The sequence below is a fragment of the Nanorana parkeri genome, unplaced genomic scaffold (genome assembly GCF_000935625.1).
Source record: "Nanorana parkeri isolate BGI_ZX_2015 unplaced genomic scaffold, ASM93562v1 scaffold371, whole genome shotgun sequence".
NCBI lineage: Eukaryota > Metazoa > Chordata > Amphibia > Anura > Dicroglossidae > Nanorana > Nanorana parkeri.
Genome location: NW_017306639.1, coordinates 1,082,199 through 1,102,916, shown reverse-complemented (window position 1 = coordinate 1,102,916; position 20,718 = coordinate 1,082,199). Strand labels below are relative to the sequence as shown.

General features: G+C 47.9%; 1 protein-coding gene across 1 annotated transcript in view; it reads left to right on the top strand.

The window, feature by feature from the left end:
• The window catches only part of ZC3H3 (zinc finger CCCH-type containing 3), a 132,221-nt gene that overhangs the window by 6,608 nt on the left and 104,895 nt on the right, over nucleotides 1-20,718 (top strand). Inside the window, exon 3 of the mRNA XM_018558960.1 lies at nucleotides 619-798. Within this exon, the coding sequence (XP_018414462.1) occupies nucleotides 619-798 (180 nt within the window). The remainder of the gene's footprint in view (nucleotides 1-618; nucleotides 799-20,718) is intronic.

Here is a 20,718-nt window from a genome sequence, read left to right as displayed (position 1 = left end):
TAGGCCTCTGTGACTTCCTGTCCTAAGGTTGCCTTAGGCCTCTGTGACTTCCTGTCCTAGGGTTGCCTTAGGCCTCTGTGACTTCCTGTCCTAAGGTTGCCTTTGGCCTCTGTGACTTCCTGTCCTAGGGTTGCCTGGGCCTCTGTGACTTCCTGTCCTAGGGTTGCCTTAGGCCTCTGTGACTTCCTGTCCGAGGGTTGCCTAGGCCTCTGTGACTTCCTGTCCTAGGGTTGCCTTAGGCCTCTGTGACTTCCTGTCCTAGGGTTGCCTTAGGCCTCTGTGACTTCCTGTCCTAGGGTTGCCTTAGGCCTCTGTGACTTCCTGTCCTAGGGTTGCCTAGGCCTCTGTGACTTCCTGTCCTAGGGTTGTCTAGGCCTCTGTGACTTCCTGTCCTAAGGTTGCCTTAGGCCTCTGTGACTTCCTGTCCTAGGGTTGCCTAGGCCTCTGTGACTTCCTGTCCTAGGGTTGCCTAGGCCTCTGTGACTTCCTGTCCCAGGGTTGCCTTGGGCCTCACTGGTGGGAGAATCCATCCCAAGTCAGTGCTGTGATATCTAAGTTGGAAGTGATTGTACTGATGTGTTTCTGCACCCATCTATATTCATCTCCTCGTATTTCTAGGTCTCCTGTAGAGAAGAAGGCCCCCCCTCTACCTCCTCTGACTGTGAAGAGTCGCTACGTCCTGCGCAGGAAGAGCTTGCCCCGGGTAAAGTCCCCGGTGACTGTGAAAAAAAGTTCCCCGCGTGGGCTGGTACATCTCTCCAAACACCGCCTGAGAAGACTTCCCCCCACCAGGCCACAGTCCCCCGGAGTCCGGGAAGGTAGGATAATAATATGTTATAAAGGGGCGGTGTGCTGTAGTCTCTACCTGTGCTCTCATGTAAAGCTCATCTCTGGCATGACATCCCTTCCCCAACCAAAAGCCAAACGTGTATAAATCTTATCACAATTGTTCTCCTTTTGGTGAAGTGGTCATGCTATGACGGTGCTGTGCAGATGATGTCTCCTGGGAGTAGGGATCATTGAGGCGCCCAATGTCTCATCCTCAGGATCTTCAGTGAGCCTGAGTTATCTATACGCCCCATGATGCAATTGGACTTTTTCAATTGTGATGGATGAGATTGGGGTGGTGATGGTGTTTTCAGAGTACTGGGGTTGGGTGGAGCCGAGCAGCAGTGAGCGGAGCTGGACAGAGATAACGACAGAGATAATTATAGGCCAGGAGGTATGAGTAAGTCATTTGTAAAAGACCTGCCACTGTGCTGTTGTCATTAACTCAGTGACGTCAGCTAGGTCAACAGGGCTGTCCGGAAGTTCTTTGCTGCCTGAGGTGATGTCGTCCAAATGTCGGGGGAGGGGGGGTTGCTGGCAGAAAAGTTCACCGCTGATTTGTGTTCAGGGAAGGGGTGACGGAAGCCGGACTACATCGTCAGTGGCTCTCTATGGCATCCTGCCTAGCTCTCTAAAATCACTGGTTGCCAGGAGCTCGGCGGGATACCAGGCAGAGGGCCCTGCTCCGCTCCTGGAAAACGGTGACATCAGTGAGCGGGGCGGGAATCTCTTAGCAACTTGGGACGCTGTGGCTGCCCTCCAATAAGATGACGCCTGAGGCAAACGGCTCAGGCTGCCTCATTAGGAGGATGGCCCTGAGGATCACTGACGAATCTTCTTGGGGTTGTTGAGGGTATTGCGTACAGGGAGGTCCCCTTGACAAGGAATTAGACAGGCAATGAGCCTGAAAGCAGACTTGTTTGGAGCACAAGATGAGAATGCTGCTGCTGCTCATCATTCAATGTAGGACATACAGATATTGCCCAGGAATGAGCTGCATTTCAGATACTGTAGATCTCAAAGGCATGAAATCGCATCTTTTGTGTTTGTAAATGATTATTTTGAATGCAGGTACCTGAATTTGACCTGTTATCAGCCTAATGCAATCCCTGTGGTGCAGAGCTCAGACTGGGGGAGGAAGAAGCAGCATAAGGAGGCAGTCAGTTGTGCTGCAGTGATTATGTTCTAACAGTTTACATGCTGTTAGGAGGAGAAAACAGAGTGACAAAGAGATGAAGTAATCAGTCTGCTGCTTCTCCTTCCATTGCCCAATCACAGGGTGCAGGGATGGTGCTACTCAATGCGGTACGGACTGCTCCTATGCTTTTCAACCAAAGATGGCGCCGTCTTAGCCCCCATTTGGATGTGCAGTTGCCAAGATGCTGCACATGTGATCAGCTATGACACCAGTATTTGAGGCCTTAAAGGTTCTGTTGAGAGCGGAGATGAGCAATGGTTTAACTCTGTTTTAACTGATCCGTACTGTCCCTGGGCCGCCTCTCACAGCTGTTATCTTTCTCTAACAATAATACGTTTTGCTGCTCGTCATGCGAGTGTGATCTTTAGGGCCGGTGTCTGTCATTGTACTGTTCTTCCCCAGCATAGTATGGCAGGACACTTCCCTGTCACCCCAGCATCCCTTTAGACGTGCGTCCCTGCGGGCTGCTGGGTGGTGCAGACCGCAGCTGTGCAATCTGTGTGGTCTATGATGGAGTGTCATCATTAAAATGATCAGCAGATTGCACAGCTAAAGCCTACAGCTCCCAGTAGCCATCAGGGAGGTACAGGGATTTAAAGGGATGCCGGGGTTATGTTTTCATGAAATGAAAGTTATGAGACATGTTTTTTTTTTTTTATTTAAAACATTTTATTCATTTTCCAATAAACATCACAATGACAAAAAGGAAATCAAATATTCATGTCACTTGCTGAGAGAAAGATGAAAAATAAAATGGCATGTTAAAATGCATAACCGCAAGATAGTACAACATATAACATTACAGGAGGACCTGGATAAAATAGGGGGAGGGGCATTAATGTGGCAGATGAGGTTTAATGTCGATAAATGCAAAGTAATGCACTTTGGAATTAAAAATAAACAAATGGGTTATACAATTATGGGTATGCCGCTGGGGAAGTCAGAAATGGAGAAGGATTTGGGGGTCATTGTAGACCACAAACTGAAAGGTAGTTTGCAGTGCCAGGCTGCTGTAAACAAAGCTAGCAGGGTCTTGTCCTGTATTAAAAAGGGGATGTATTGCAGGGACAAGTCTATAATTTTGCCACTTTATAGATCATTGGTTCGACCTCATCTGGAGTACGCGGTCCAGTTCTGGTCACCAGTACTAAGAAAAGATGTCCTTGAGTTGGAAAAAGTCCAGCGAAGGGCAACCAAACTAATTAGGGGTATGGAGGACCAGAGCTACGAGACGAGGCTACTAAATTTAAACATGTTCACATTAGAGGTGAGGAGATTAAGGGGGGATATGATTTCCATGTACAAAATGTTTAATGGTGGTAGCAACATTAGCGATAAACTGTTTAAAATTAACTCCATTACAAAAACTAGAGGCCACCACCTAAAATTGGTGGAAAAAAAAATTCCAGCACAAGGGGCGAAAGGGGTTCTTCACAGTAAGATCAGTTAGGGTCTGGAACTCACTGCCACAGGCGGTGATTTCAGCAAATAATGTGGAATTGTTCAAGAAACTTTTGGACGATTTCTTAAGGGACCGTAATATACAGGGGTACAGGTAATATACAGGGGTACGGGTACTCCTAGAATGAGATCCTAATAGGTTGGACTTGATGGACTAATGTCTTTATTCAACCTCAAATACTATGTAACTATGTAACTAGTACAACAGGGAATTTCCATGTTTTGACACATTCCTATCAGCATAGCTCCGTATGGTGGTTAAGCTTATCTTTACCTTAGCTAACCAGGAGTATAGTCCTCCGGTAGTTCCATCTGTCCTAGGGTTTTGTCTAGTCTTTTCTCAAGGTACCACTTCGTGAGTTTGGACGGATAAACCAGAGCATATAGCTCCGTCCCTGTGTAATGATGTAATATAAAAGGTTGCAATTTCCGGAAGAAGTTGGCGGCGTAGCGATCAGGGTCTAGAGTGGCCTCAAGTCTCTCTTTCCACATCAGCGATGTCGGTGCCGTTTTAACGTGTTGAGAGGATGGTGGTTGCGTAGAGAGCCAATGATGCATAATTGTGCGTTTCGCTGTTATGAGACATGTTGATGTGACAGAGCAAAGACTTTCAGCGTGATCTTAGAAGAAGTATTTCTTTAACCACTTAAAGGCCATAGTGTTTCACCCCCTTCCTGGCCAGGCCATTTTTCAGTATTCAGTGCTGCGGTACTTTGATGTTTATTCTGTCATGCAACACTTTACTGAAACGATTTTCATACCATAATGATTTGATTGGAAAATTGTAATTGTTGATCAGCTGAAGGGGGGTGCAAGGGAAGGTATTATGTGTGAATTATACTTCAGCTTTAAAGGGGTTCTAAACCCTCCGGTTTTTTTGCTTATATCTACTGCTAGCAAGCAGTGTATATAGGCAAGAAGTGTAAAAAAAAAAAAAAAAAAACGCTTAAAATCATTTTAAACTTACCTCGTTATCGCCGCTCGATCCCGCGCCGAGAATCAGGAACTGCTGGTACGGGCGCAAAGGATCTTGGGGCGGGCGCAAGCGCAGTTCCGATTCTCGGCCGGGAGACGAGCAGAGACGCAAGGTAAGTCTATGGACGCATGCACCCGCCTGCAGACAACGCTGGATCGGAGAGACAGAGCAGTCAGCGCTGGATGGGAGAGACAGAGGAGTCAGCGCTGGATGGGAGGGACAGAGGAGTCAGCGCTGGATGGGAGGGACAGAGGAGTCAGCGCTGGATCGGAGGGACAGAGGAGTCAGCGCTGGATCGGAGGGACAGAGGAGTCAGCGCTGGATGGGAGGGACAGAGGAGTCAGCGCTGGATCGGAGGGACAGAGGAGTCAGCGCTGGATCGGAGGGACAGAGGAGTCAGCGCTGGATGGGAGGGACAGAGGAGTCAGCGCTGGATCGGAGGGACAGAGGAGTCAGCGCTGGATCGGAGGGACAGAGGAGTCAGCGCTGGATCGGAGGGACAGAGGAGTCAGCGCTGGATCGGAGGGACAGAGGAGTCAGCGCTGGATCGGAGGGACAGAGGAGTCAGCGCTGGATCGGAGGGACAGAGGAGTCAGCGCTGGATCGGAGGGACAGAGGAGTCAGCGCTGGATCGGAAGGACAGAGGAGTCAGCGCTGGATCGGAGGGACAGAGGAGTCAGCGCTGGATCGGTGGGACAGAGGAGTCAGCGCTGGATGGGAGGGACAGAGCAGTCAGCGCTGGATCGGAGGGACAGAGGAGTCAGCGCTGGATCGGAGTGACGTCACACCGCTGGAGGGACAGATGAAAACATGGGGAAAGAAGAGGAAGATCGGAAAAAGAGACACCATTTAATGTAAGTGCTGACATTTACATGGGGGGGAGGGAAAACATTTTTTGCCTTTAATATCACTTTAAGTTTAAATGAAATATTATATACAGAAGCTTTTTTAATGTGCAAAGTTTGCTTTCAAGCACCCCCCAACCCCCCACCCCCGGGTGTGATATGGATAGCATGGGCTATCATGGCAGAAATGGCACTTAGATAAGTGAATGTGATGTAATTCAAAATTTTAATAATTGCAAACCTGTGAGAATGTCGCTGTCAGGATCATGTTTGTTCAGTTATTGGAATGCTAATCATTTGCGCAAACACATTTTTTTTCTTGTGTGTATTACAATGTGACAGTACAAAGGGGGGAAGAGGTCTCCCAAATGTTGTCACTCTCTGGGTGGAATGCACAGGATTTGGCATCGCACCTCTTCATCAGGGAAACGTTTTTGGGTTCTGTAGACAAAAGAGATTCTTTACTTTCAAGGACCTTTCCAACCCACCAACGTTTTCTGAGGTTTGCCGTTTGCTGCTGTCTGTGCTACCAGTTCACCATTCAGCCTCTCATTGGCACCTCGGGTACTCTCCAGTGCTGGCCCTGTTTATTATTATTTAAATTATTATACAGGATTTATATAGCACCAACAGTTTGCACAGCGCTGTACAATATAAGGAAGACGTTACAATTCAAGACAAGATGGTAAGGAGGGCACTGCCCCTGAGCACTTACAATCTAAAAGGGAGGGGCAAGTGATACGTGAAGAGATAGCTGTGTGGGGATGAATTGTTTGGGAGCATGATGGTTCAGTGGTTAGGTTGAGGTGGGATCGGCTTCCCTGAAGAGATGAGTCTTTGGGGAATGCCTAAAGGCAGTCAGAGTGGGAGACAGACAGGTTGGGTTAAAGAGTTCCAGAGGAACTGTTGTGCTTCCTCCTGTTGTTGGATTCTTGGACGGCCTCCTGTTGAAGGAACAGTTGGCGAGGGCTCTGTCAGACGTGTCCCTGAATTTTCAGATGTTACAAAGGTTCAGGTGAATCCCGAACCTATAGAAAATGTCCCTCAAACTGACTGATCACTTGGAGTACCTGTGTCTGGTCCTATCTCTTGCAAACTCTTCAGTGCAGAAACTATCCAGCTCTCTGCTTTTACATGAGTATATTGGGGCTGATGATGGCCTTCTTCTAGACAGTTCCCTATACCAAATTTCACTCCAGACCTGCACTCCTGCAATGCAATGCTTTGTCTGTTATATGGATCCTGTCTCTGGCCAGGCCAATTCAGTTGACACCAAAGACAAGCTTATCCCTGACTTGTTGGCTCAGGAATCCGGTTCTGGAATTGGGGAAAATTATTTCTTCTCATCTCTTGAATGATTCTCAGAATGCATGCTATTGGGCAGGGGGTAATCCGGGGAATGTGTTGGCGTAGGGGACTTGGTTGTTAGAGGAATGTCATCTCTCGATAAATGTCCTGAAGCTTCTGGTGGCTCTGTGGGATCAGTACACCCAGATCTATGCCTTCCCTCTAGTAAAACCTGTTCTTTGGCTGCTTTGCAGGATTGATATGCAAAGTGTTCTATTAATCCTCATTGCACTGGATTGACCCGGGTGGATGTGGTTTGCCAACCTGGTAAGACCTCTAGCACCATAGAACTTGCCAGACCATCCTGATCTACTGCCATAAGGGCTGGTTTGCCATCCTGCTTCTCAGTCCGTGGCTTTGAAGGTCGTAGCTGGTGAAGCCCAGGTTCTAAGGGACAAAGACATCTCTAAGTCTGTAATTCCTATGGTAGGAAGTCTATTTCTTGCAAGGTTTATCATCAAGTGGAAGGTTTATTTCACCAGGTATGAGTCTAGAGGCTCTCACCCCTGGAGATTCTCTGTGGGACGAATCCTCTTCTTGCAGTTGGGTCTAGACCAGCATTTGACTCTCAGCACCATCAAAGGTCAAGTCTCTGCTCTTTCCATTCTGTTTTCTGTTTCATTCTGTTTCTGAGACCATTGTTCTCTTACTATTTAAGAACTTTGCGCAGGGGGTCTCCGATGTGGTCCTCCCCCATCCATTTCCCTTTGACTATATGTGGAACCTGAGTCTGGTTCTCTTTTTGCTTCAGATACTGCAGTTTGAACCCATTAGAGACATTCCTCTCTTTGCTTCCACCCACAAGGAAGCTTTGTTTACAAGGCCAATGTGTAAACTGGAAGCATTATCTTGCAAAGAACTCTTTTTGGTCTAGCGTAGGGACAAGGTAGTGCTGCAACTCAGGCCTTCATTTCCTGTCTAAGGTAGAGTCTGCCTCTCACTTCAACCAGTACATTGTTCTCCAGTCCCTCTGTCCGATTCCAGTTTGCCAAAAAGAAATTTCCCTCCATTGTCTGGATATGGTTTGGGCTGTGTGAGTCTATCTCTTAGCCACTGCCTCTTTCAGAAAGACTTTCAGTATAGAGTACGATTACCGATATTTATCTTTCGGTACACGCTGACACCGAGTACCAATACCACTACTTCCTTCAGCATGGAGCCGGTTTCCCAGGCAATCAGGAAGCCGGGAGGCCTGTCATTACCCACCACCTGGCTTCTTGATTTGCCTGGGAAGCCGACTCCATGCTGGTTGGTCGGGAAGCTGGCTTCCTAGCCAATCGGCATCGAGCTGGCTGTTTGGCCGGCCCGATGTTGATTGGCCGGGAAGCTGGGAGGCGGGTCATTACTCACCGCCCGCCTTCCTGATTGGCCAAGAAGTCGGCTGGCTAGATGCTGATTAGCCAGAAGCTGGCTTCTCAGCCAATCAGCATTGAGCTGGCTGTTTGGCAGGCTTGAAGTTGATTGTCTGGGAAGCCAGCCAAACGGCATAAAGCCGGCTTCCCAGCCAATCAGGAAGCTGGGTGGCGAGTCATTACCCGCCGCCCGGCTTCCTGATTGGCTGGGAAGCCGGCTCCATGTTCCCTTGCAGCACTGCCGGTTAGAGGAAATCTCCCTCTGCCTGAAAGTTCCTGTATTGGGGAAGGTATTGGAGCATTTGGAGTACGAGTATCGGTGCATCCCTAGAAAGACTGATTCCTTTATGTTATTCCGAATGGGCCCTGGAAGTGCACCCAGATGCCTAGTCTCCCCCTTTCCTGTTGAGGATCACTTCACTAGCTCTGTAATTGGGTCTTTTTGGCATCAACCAACTGTTTCCCAGATTTGTAAGGCTGCTGGTCTACTGTACTTGGGCTCCAGGTGGATGTTTCTGTCTCATCTCATGCCGGCTTCTATTGTAACATCCTTCAGACAGCTCTTCATGCTGCAGGTAGTCCCCAGTTACCGGTGGCTTAGGTTGGGCCTGTTAGCGATTGTTTGCTGTTGCCTACCCTCCAGTTGGGCTGCTTTTGGACATCCCCAAGCTTTTGGACCTCGTGTGTCCCTCAATGGGCAAGAAAGAAAATAGAATTTCAAACTAACTGTAAAATCCTCCTCTTGGAGTCCATTGAGGAGCACAGGTCCCGCCACTCGGTGTTGATGATCGTGCTCTCTGTACTGCTTTGCTACAAAACTGAGGCTTGCTGGTATTAGGAGGGGTGAAACACTGGCTGGCCTACGTTTTTATGTTTGCCAATGTCCAGTCCTCCTGTATGCAGCTGTATAAGCCAAGGTTTCAGACTTCCTTTGTACCCCAGTGGACGCCACATATTTGGACTACAAAAATCCTATTTTTTTCTTTTTTTTTGAAGCCAATGCTGGCCACGGGAAGGAGGTGGGGGGGGGAGGGTGAATGGAAACTGCCCAGTCTATGAGAACCTAATGGACCAGACACGTCTTTCTTCAATCTCGTTATGTTTGTGTTGACATCTTCTGAATGTCAGTCGGAACAATTACACACCAACGAAGCTGCTCATTTTTTCCAGCGTAGTCCGATATATAATGGCCGCCGCGTTGGTGTAACATTTTACATCTTATATTTGATGATTATCGTAGCTTTTTAAAGCTTGTAGAAATACGAAGAATCAGGTAATCCAGCAATTGTCCAGGTTGCTCTTTTGCAGGAAGTGCCCAGCAGAGGGCAGCCTTGTGCCAGGCTCTCGCGCCACCTTGTCCACCTCTCGCCTGTAATGAATTGCCCAATTTCCTCTTTATGTGAAGGAAAGCAGATATCAAGTAATTTGCAGCAATAAGCCGCTAATGCAGGGTCCCCGTATCAAAGCGGAAAAAAATAGCCCGAAAAACACACCCTGTGTTCATTCCTTAGGGCAGATAAAACACTAATATATAATTATCCTTGCAAATTGGATTGTTTTAAATAACCAAAACGCGGCAGCCGGGGGAAGGATCTGCCGGCCATTTTGCTTGAGTTACTATCGCCGTGTAATTGCCGCCTTCAATCAATTCCCTCGCCATTAGAAATTCCATCACAATCAACATTAAACTTTATACGCTGCCGAGGCCTATCAGCCTTCCCATTCTTGCTCCTTCTTCTTTTAAAAGGCTCCACTTTAACTGGCAAAATTAATCAGGGAGAAGATTTGAAACATTTACCCGTGTGAGGAGAGGTCAGGCTCTCGCCGGCAAAGCCCGGCAGATAAGCGCGGGCTAATAAAAAGAGAAAATTGAATTACTAATGATCGCAGTCAGGCCGGTTTATAAAAACCTGGGAGGACGGCATAAATGAATCATCTGCTTCCACGGCCCGCTGATAGATCGGAGGTAATCCATTAGCTGGGCCAGCAGAGGAGACCTTGTTACTGAGGACGGGAATCTGTGCATGGTGGCTTAGGTGTTCTTTTGTTGATTTGTAACATTAAATAAAGTTCATTTCATCCCTGAGGTCAAGACTTTTATTACTGGCTGTAGATGGAGTTTGTAGCAGGGCTTGTACATCACTTCAATTAAAGCGGACCTTCATCCCCGTTCACTCAGCAGCATGTATCTCTACATGCTTATTTATAATCATCTTACATTCATAGCGTTCATCTACTTCCTGGTCCACTTCTGGCACAAATGATGTAATGTGCCAAAGCGTTGCATCCTGGGAAGGTAGAAGACAGAGATCACCAGCACTCAATGATATAATTCAAGCTGTCCATTTATTGGAGAAATCGTCACAGTGAAAAAAGCCAACGTTTCGGGGCCGCACAGGGTCCCTTCATCAGGGCGAAACGATGTGACCACACATCTTTTGGTCACATTGGCCGGGAAGCCGGCTGGCTAGATGCTGATTGGCTGGGAAGCCGGCTGGCTAGATGCTGATAAACTGGCTTCCCAGCCAATCCGCATTAAGCTGGCTGTTTGGCAGTCTCGATGTTGAATGGCTGGTAAGCCGACCAAACAGCATGGAGCCGGCTTCCTGGCCAATCAGGAAGCCGGGCGGCGGGTAATGATTTGCCAATGATTCCTGATTGGCCGGGAAGCCGTCTCCATGTTCCCTCTAAGCATTGCTGATCAGAGGAAATCTCCCTCTGACTGGATGTTTGGGTATCGGTAAGGCATCGAAGCATTTGGGTGCGTACGGGTATACTAGTATCGGTAGACTGATTCCTTTATGTTATTCCGAATGGGCCCCGGAAGGGAACCAACTCCTAGTCCCTTCATCAGGGCGAAATGATGTGACCACACATCTTTTGGTCATATTTTTTTCCCCTGATGAAGGGTCCCTGTGTAGCCCCGAAACGTTTGGCTTCTTTCACTGTGACGATTTGTCCAATAAATGGACATATTGAACGATATCATTGAGTGCTGGTGATTTCTGTCTTCTATCTTGTGTCTGCACGGCGCAATCCGTGGCCATCACTGCGAGCACCATCTTTTGCATAGGCTGGGAACGTTGTGAGGAGTGCGGAAGGACTCTACATCTACCTGCATCCTGGGAAGGTGACATCAGCAGAGCATTGCTGGGAAATCTCATCTGTAATCTCACGAGATCTCAGAGAATGGGGTTTTCCTCCCCTGAGATGATGTCCTAGTCACATGTCTAGTCACATGTGCCAGAGTTCCAGGAAGTAAAAGGAGAGCTAGTAATCTGCCCTCAGTAAACATGGCCACTGCCAGAAGACTAGGAAAGAAAAGAGAAACAAGGAATGCAAATAATACAAATCCTGCAATGATCTAGAAGTGTGTGTGTGTGTGTGTGTGTGTGTGTGTGTAGGTTGGCATCACTAAACATTTCTAAAGGTGTGCTTGTTGTCGTTTTAAAGATATGGGTGAAGGTCGGCTTTAAGACAACGCCTGGAAACACACCGTGTGAGCAGCAGCTTGTTGGACATCTCATTTCAAAACCAAATAATTAATCAGTGTCTCCAGTGAAGGGTTTTGTTAATTCTGCTGCACACAAAGACATTGTAGACAATTGGGCTCTTCCAGCCTTGTGGTTACAATTTGGGGAAGACGCTTTTCTGTTCCACCATGACTGTCCCCTGTGTAGAAAGCCAGCTCCATAAAGACATGGTGTGACCAGTATGGTGAAGGCCCTTCTCTGTTCCGCCATGACTGTCTCCTGTGTTCAAAGCCAGCTCCATAAAAACATAATGTTACCAGTTTGGTGTGGAGGAACTCGAGTGACCTGCACAGAGCCCTGACCTCAACCCTACTGAACATCTTGGGATGAATTGGAGATTGTGAGTCACCAAACATCAGTACTTGACCTCACAAATGAGCACAAATTCCAGCAAACACTTCAAAGTCTTGTGGAAGACCTTTCCAAAAGAATGGAGGAAGGTACAACTGCAAAGGGAGGCCAACTCCATATTAATCACCACAGAGGGGAGCAGTAACTCCAACACCATGTCTTTTATGGAGTTGGCTTTGTAAACAGGGGACAGTCATAAAGGAACAGAAAACTGTTACCACGAGGTTAGAAGAGCACAGTTGTCTACGATGCTGTAACATCAGTAATACCCTTCACTGGAAACATCTGAACTCCATCATGCGGAGGGGATCAACATACTTTTGGCCATATAGTGTAGCTGTATTGGTCGGGTATCCACATTCTTTTTGGTTTACTTTCATCTTGCTTGTCCTGAAGGATATTTTGTGACCTTGACCAGTAAACCCATTGGGTTATCAGGAGCTCGATTTGTCACTGTGGCACCAGACACAAACCTCACACCACACATGGGGTGATAAGAACCCTTTAAAGATGAAATTGTTGTTCAGAATGAATCCGTCTGTTAGGCTGCGGGCCGGCCCCTGTATGGCCAGAGAGGAGGGGTGAAGAGGTTATTTCAGGCCCGCGCTCTGGATGAGGTCAGTGTTACCCTGCAGTAAAAATATCCTACAAGGGCAAAGCGTGGGTTCATATAGGGATACAGTTATCAACGGATTAACAGCCAGAATCCCAGCGGATTTACTTATACACAGGGCCCCCAATAAATGGGAACATTGTCACACCCGATCAGATAACACTGGCTGGGGAGCGGCTGCACCTGCCAGTAGAAGGACCAACCACCTCCAGTTACCCTACCTCCCTGAGCTAGTTATCAGCACCTACCACCTACTAGTAGGAGTGTCAACACCAGATGTAAGCTGTATTATGTAGAAGTGACATCACCGCTCTCCAGATATGAGATATATTATACAGGAGTGACATCACAGCTCCCCAGATATGTTCTGATATTCGGGAGTGATATCACCGCTCTCAAGATATAAGATATATTATACAGGAGTGACATCACAGCTCTTCAGCAGTCGCATCTTCTCGCCCCGACGAAGGGACCCTGTGTGGCCCCGAAACGTTGGCTTTCTTCATTGTGACGATTTGTCCAAATAAAAGGACTTGTTGGAACGATATTACCGAGTGCTGGTGATTCCTGTTTTCTGCCTGATATTCGGGAGTGACCTCACAGCCCTCCAGATATGAGATATATTATACAGGAGTGACATCACCGCTATCCAGATATGTTCTGATATTCGGGAGTGGCCTCCCAGCTCTCCAGATATATTATAAGGGACTAAACTCTTATACACGGAAATAAGTTTATATAGGGCTGCAGCTAACTATTATTTTCAAAATCGATTAGTTAGCCAATTATTACGTTCGATTAATCGGATACAAATAATAAAAATTAAAAAAAAAAGGGGCTCGAGTGATGGAATACTAATTTGTATTGAGATTGTAGTGCATCCCGGGAGCGAGCTTGGAGCGGTGACTACTTTACAACACACACAGGGACCATGGGGAACACAAGTAGCCCCCCTCCAGAAGGAAGGACAGTGTCAGCACCAATTCAGAGATGATTGGAGGATCTACAGCCGAGTGATGCACAAATAAGATACCACCAGCTATAGAGAAATACAACAAATCCCAGCCAGCAAAATTACGTTATACAGCGGCGCAATGCATGCAGAATACCACCAGCTATAGAAGCTGGCGGTAGCTTCGGTACCAAGATACCGGTATTTTGGTACCGAGTAATTTTTTTGCGGTACTCGCCGATACCAATTACCGAGTATCGGAAGTCCCATTCAGAAAGCCAGGTGGCGTGTAATGACTCGCCACCCGGCTTCCCGATTAACAAGAAAGCCCCCTCTTACCTTTAGTATGTGCAGCCTGTCACCCCCGGGGGCCTCTCCAGCAAGAACGCGGCCTTCCTTCGGTACCCAGCCGGAGCCGTCTGGCCGGCCAATCAGTAAGCCGTGCAATGAAGCGACGCCCTGCTTTCTGATTGGCCGGGAAGATGGCTTCACGCTCCCTCGTCCTGATTGGCCAGCTTCCCGACCAATCAAGAAGCCGGGCAGCGCGTCATTACACGCTGCCCGGCTTCCTGATTGGCCGGGAAGTCGGCTCCATGCGCTCTCATCACAAGTGACTAGAGAGCATGGAGCCGCTTCCCGGTCATTACACGCTGCCCGGCTTCCTGATACCGGAAGTACTCGTGCTAGGCATCGGAGCATTTGGAACGAGTACTCGCCCAAATACTCGGAATTGGCACCAATATCGATACTAGTATCGGTGCATCCCTAATCCTGGCAATGCATTATACATACAGTGTATAATGTATTGCTGGGATTTGTAGTCCTCTATAGCTGATGGTACATATTCAGCGCAATACACCATCAGCTATAGAGGAATCCAACCAATCCCAGCCAGCAATAATACATTATACAGCGGCTCAATGCACGCAGAATACAACCAATAACTATCCCAGCAATACATTTATACAGCATGTGGGGGAAAAGTGCAGGCAGTGTTTCCTGCAAGCAACTTTACTTTCTTCCCCGAGATCTTCGTTCCCCCATGCTGCAGTCTCTCTGCAACGACGTGCTCGTCTCGGCGGCGGCCAGCGACGGGAGAGAGCTCAGAGCTGAGTGAGGCGGGGAGGAGGTGCGGCGTGTGTGGAGCCGGGAACAGGGGTAACTAATCGAAAGCCGACTGATCGATGATGAAAGACGTTGACAGCATTTTCCATCATCGATTTTAATCGACTTAGTCGATTAGTTGTTGCAGCTCTCAGTTGATATGCTCATAACAGTTAGGGATATACCGATACTAGTATTGGTATCGGTGCCAATGCCGAGTGTTTGGGCGAGTACTCGTACTCGCCAAAATGCTCCGATGTTGACGAGGGAGCACGGAGCCGACTTCCCGACCTATCAGGAAGCCAGGCGCTGTGTAATGACTCGCTGCCCGGCTTCCTGATTGGTAGGGAAGCTGGACAATCAGGAAGCCAGGCGCTGTGTAATGACGCGGCGCCAGGCTTTGATTGGCCGTGAAGCTGGTTTCATACTCGCTGGTCACATCATGATGAGGGAGCATGGTGCCGGCTTCCCGGCCAATCGGGAAGCTGAGCGCCGCGTCATTACACGGCGCCTGGCTTCCTGATTGACCAGAAAGCCGGCTCCATGCATGATTGTCACATAGTGATGAGAAGCATGGGGGCGTCTTCCCTGCTAATCAGGAAGCCGGGCGGCGAGTCGTTACATGCCGCCCGGTTTCTTTATTCGGTATCGGCGAGTACGGGAAAAAAAATCGGTACTCGTACTCATAGTTACATAGTATTTGAGGTTGAATAAAGACATTAGTCCATCAAGTCCAACCTTTGTGTGTATGCATTTATGTTTGAGCAGGTGTGTGCGTGTATATGAGTACATGTGTGATTTGGCTCCTAAGAGTACCTGTCCCCCTGTATGTTACCTGTACCCCTGTATATTATGGTCTCCGAGGAACTCGTCCAGGAGTCTCTTGAATGCTTCCACACTCTTAGCTGAAATCAATTCCTGCGGCAGCGAGTTCCAGACCTTAACCGCTCTAAAGGTGAAGAACCCCCTGCGCCCTGTGTGCCGAAATTTTTTTTCCACCAATTTTTGTTGGTGCCCTCTGGTCTTTGTCCCCCCTTAATCTCCTAACCTCCAACGAGAACATATTTAATTTTAACAACCTTGTTTCATAGTTCAGATCCTCGAACCCCTTAATGAGTTTTGTTGCCCTCTTCTGGACTTTTTCCAGCTCAAGGACATCTTTTCTTAGTACTGGTGACCAGAACTGGACCGCATACTCCAGATGAGGCCGAGCCAGTGATCTGTAAAGTTGCAAAATTATAGACTTGTCCCTGCAATACATTCCCTTCTAAGGTCTCGTTCACACCTAGGCGTATTGCATATGCGCGTCTGTCACGCATTTTTTTTACCGCGATTCGCGGGTAAAAAGTCGCGCGACAAACGCGCGTTTCCGAGGGCTACTTGGCTGTATCCCAATGGAAACACGCAACAAAACGGCACAAAGTAGTACCTGTACCTTTTCAGGCGTGGGCCGTTTTGTAGCGCGTTAGGGACGGGCGGAAATACGCCAAGGTGGGAAACGAGACCATTGAATACAATGGGATTTATATGTTTGAGCGTTTTGTAGAGCGTTCGTCGAGCGTAGAACGCGCTACAAAACGTTCTGGTGTGAACGAGGGCTTAATACAAAACATGACTGCTTGCTTTGTTTACAGCAGCCTGACACTGCGAGCTCCGGTCTATAATGACCCCCAAATCCTTCTCCGTTTCTGACTTCCCTAGTGGCACCCCCATAAGTATATAGTCCATTTGCCTATTTTTAACTCCAAAGTGCATTACCTTACATTTATCTACTCGATACCGAAATACCGGTATCGGTGCATCTTTAATAACAATCTTATAAAAAGGTGAAAGGAGATGAGGAGGCCTTCTCCGGGAGTTCTCCTGCAGGCACCTTCAGCTGTTGGGTGTCTTTATTTGGCTGCAGGTCACTGGATCCCCCCCCTCCCGGGGTGAGGACCTCCCATCTTCATAGTACAAATGTGGCCCCAGCAAGGGGCAGTGGGGTTAATGTCATTACTAGGCCGTCTGTCCGCAGGCAGTACACCCCGACCCTCCTCCATAAATCATTAAGTTCTCCGATCTGGCCCGGGTGCAGCAGAATTGAGCTCAGTAACAAGGCTCGGCTGTTCCTGCTCGTAGTGGTGGTGGTGTTGGTGGGTTGACGTCGGTGAAAGTTCACATATTTGGCCCCCGTCCCAGCGCCGGCCTCGTCACCGAGCGTATTTGACGGTATTGAGTTTCCGTTGACATGCTCAGCATTTACAGGTGAACAAGTTTCTGAACCCAACCCCCGGGAAGGGAATTCTGGGACGCCTCTTCTGGACGGGCTCCAGGAGACAAATGGGGCCCTTGCACCTGTTTTTGTTTGAAAAGGGAAAGGGTCTGTATTCATAGCCCCGGGGGGGGGGGGGGAGCTCTTCCTGTCACACATGTATATGTCACCACATATACATAATACAGTCTGATTATAAGACTCACTCCCCTTTCCTCCCTTTTTTTTAATCAGGTTGTTAGGAAATCAATTTTAATTTGCACCGGATGGAATATCAATCACCGGAGACCATCTTTAAAGTGTATGTACACCCCAACATGAACGGCTCCCTTTTTGTCTGTTAGGTATCCCGTTGAAAGTTTTTTGCTCGATCTGTTCAATAAGTGCAGACAAATCCCTGTTGATCCTGCCAGAAATCCAGTGAGCTGATAACTTCCTGTGCTGCATTTTTATCGGTTACATTGTTACCAGCTATCTCTGTGAACTACAGAGTATCTACCACCTAGGTCAGTGGTGGCGAACCTTGGTACTCCAGCTGTGCCAAAACTACAAATCCCAAGATGCATCTGCCTCTGGGAGTTATGTCTGTGGCTGTCAGAGCCTTGCAATGCCTCATGGGACTTGTAGTTCCAAAACAGCTGGAGTGCCAAGGTTCGCCATCACTGACCTAGGTTTTAGAGATGAGAAGGGAGATGTTCTATAGTGCTGAGTTTTTTCGGTATCAAGTACGAGTACCGATATTTTTTTTTCCGGCGAGTACCAGTGCCGTGTGCCTCCATTATCAGGAAGTCGGGCGGCGGATCATGACCCATCGCCCGGCTTCCTGATTGCCTGTAAAGCCGGCATTCTAGGGAAAGAACACCGGCTTCAGAGGCTGCCTGGCTTCCTGACCAATCAGGAAGCCAGGACGCAAGTCTTGACGTGCCGTCTGGCTTCCTGATTGGTCAGGAATCAAGGCTGCCTAACAACAAGTGAAGTCGTCTTCCTAGCCAATCCGAAAGCTGGGCGGCACGTCATCCGCCTCCTGATTGGCTAGGAAGCCGGCTTCACTTGTTTCAAGTCATTTTGTGCCGCCCGGCTTCCTGATTGGCTAGAAAGCCGGCTTCACGTGTTGCTAAGCAGCCTGGCTTTCTTACCAATCAGGATGGTGGGAGGCGGGTCATAACCCACCTCCCTGCTTCCTGATTGGAAAGAAAGGCGGTTCCATGCTCCCTCGGCACTGCCGGTCAGAGGGAGATCTCCCCTCTTCTGCTGTTTTGCAAGTATGTGGATTTCTAAAAGAAACACAAAAAACCCCCCGAAGCTAACCTGCGTGCTTTCTGTACACCTTGGGTATTGCAGTTTTTATTTCTCACCATTTTTCTATACAGTTGTAATTAAAATGATCCCCCCCCCATTACAAATCGGTTTATTGGCAAAATGTACAGACTTTCGGTTGTTTCCATTAAACAAATCAAACAAAAGGCATTGAAATAGGTCAACACAACAAATGTTTCAAGTGGTTTCCGCGAAATATAACTTTGAATGACTTCTGCAGTCTCCAGAATTATTCAGCCCCTTCACGGAAGCATCTCTAGTACCTCGTGGAGCCTCTTTTTGTTGTTGCAAATGAGATCCATAGCCAGTGACAACGTTCTGGGAGCGTTCCTGGGGGATCTTGGCCCGTTCCTCATGAGCAATGGCCTCCAGTTCACTGATATTCTTGGGTTTATGTGCTGCAACCACCTTCTTCAGATCCCACCAGAGATTTTCTATGGGATTCGAGTCAGGTGATTGTGATGGCCACTGTAGGACCTTCCAGGACTTCTTCTGCCGCCAAGCCTTGGTGGGATTTGGGATCATTGTCCTGTTGAAGATCCAATGACGCCCAAGCTTCAGCTTCCTCACAGGCAGCATGAAGTTTTCTCTTAGGATCTCCTCTTCATGGATCCTTCATGGATCTCCTGATACTTCAATGGATCCATCTTGCCTTCCACACATTGTGGGTTTCCAGAGGATGCAAAGCAGCCCCAGAGCATCACCGAGCCACCACCATGCTTAGCTGTAGGCACAAGCTCTTCTTTTCAGCGTAGACTTCATTCTTCTTCCAGACAGGCTGCTGATCCATGGGGCTGAAAAGTTCCAGTTTTGTTTCATCGCTCCACAGAACGGAAACCCAAACCCTCTGTGACTTACTTATATGATACTGAGCATATCGGAGGCGACTTTTGTTGGGCTTTTGGGTCAGTAGTGGTGACGTCTTGGAGTTCTGGCATGGGGACCTTACTGTGCAAAGTGAAACCTCATTACCTGGGGCCACCAAGCCTTGCTGCGGGTCTTTTGCAGTCCCCCGAGGGTTCTTCCCAACTTCCTTTCTCAAAAATCTCACCTTTGTGCTCTTATGTAGATTCTCTTCAGGGGGGTGAATACTTTTGAGACTGCAGAAGTCATTAAAAGTTGCATTTTCAGTTGAATTTCGGGAAACATTCGTCGTGTTGACTTATTTGAATTGCTGTTGTTGGTTTTGTTCATTGAAAGTCTGTAAATGTTACCAATAAGCCAGATTTACATGGCGGATGAATCGTTTTGTACATGTGTGCGTGTCCTGTATAACTTTATTTTAGGCTGCGTGGCTCCCGTCTGAAAATAGAATATATATGTGTATATAAGGAAGGGCGGTTGGGGCAGCGGAGCCGATCGCATGTATAGAATATATGTTTGTGTATTTTCGGAGGTCTGTTGTATCGTTCTTGCCGTGTGAACACTTGTCCGGCCATGTGTCATCCCCAATATTATGGCTCTGGGTTGCGTGTTGACCCTTTCACCCGGGAAGTGATCATGTGCTGTCATTCCTCTGCACCGGGTATGTGACTGTGGCTATCAGTGTCCCCCTCTGCTCACATTACAGATACAGTTTTCCTTTCATAGACCAACGATTAACTCTTAGGTTACCGGAGTTGTCATGTTTTTTGGGACTTTTCCCACCGCAGGCAAAATATACCGACATAGGAAAATCTGTATATCTGACTGAGCCCTCCGAGGTTGTATGTTTCATAGTCCTGACCACTGCACCCTATACACTATGTTGTATGTTTCATAGTCCTGACCACTGCACCCTATACACTATGTTGTATGTTACATAGTCCTGACCACTGCACCCTATACACTATGTTGTATGTTACATAGTCCTGACCACTGCACCCTATACACTATGTTGTATGTTATATAGTCCTGACCACTGCACCCTATACACTATGTTGTATGTTATATAGTCCTGACCACTGCACCCTGTGTACTGTATTGCACACTACATACTCCCAACCAAAGTGTTTATTGTATCAGTAGTTGCTGGTTGCTCTGTAGTCCCCAGCTGTTTAGTTTGATGTCATGGAAAGGTTTCATTTGATAAATCTGATCCTTTGTCCGGAGGTTTATGTGTGTCTGGGAGACTTGTGGGTCCGTAATGAAGGAGTGTTTTGGGGGCACAAGGGGTGTGAAATGCCTGTGCGGTGTGTACAGCGAGCAAGCACAGACTCTAGTCAACCATTTATCTTTAATCTTCTTAATCATATTTCTTCTTTAAGCCACACCCAATTTCCAGCACAATGAAGCCACGCCCAATTTCCAACACACTGTGGCCACGCCCTCTTTTTCATGCTGCGCGCTCCGCTTCTCATCTTCACCTATGCACTCCTCTTCATCAAGTTCTCAAGTCGGGAGGCGTAAGCACCGCCGCCCATTGCAGTAGAGCTGTGAGCTGAGGCTGGTGTAATGATGTCCCCCTGGAGGGGGGCGTGTCCATGACGGCATGGGCTCACAGGAAGTGGGTTGAATCATGCTGGCCATCATTAAGGACAACTATAGGTGATCATATCCCCCTCAGTCACACACATGGCTGTATCAGGAAATTAAGTTGATCTTGTAG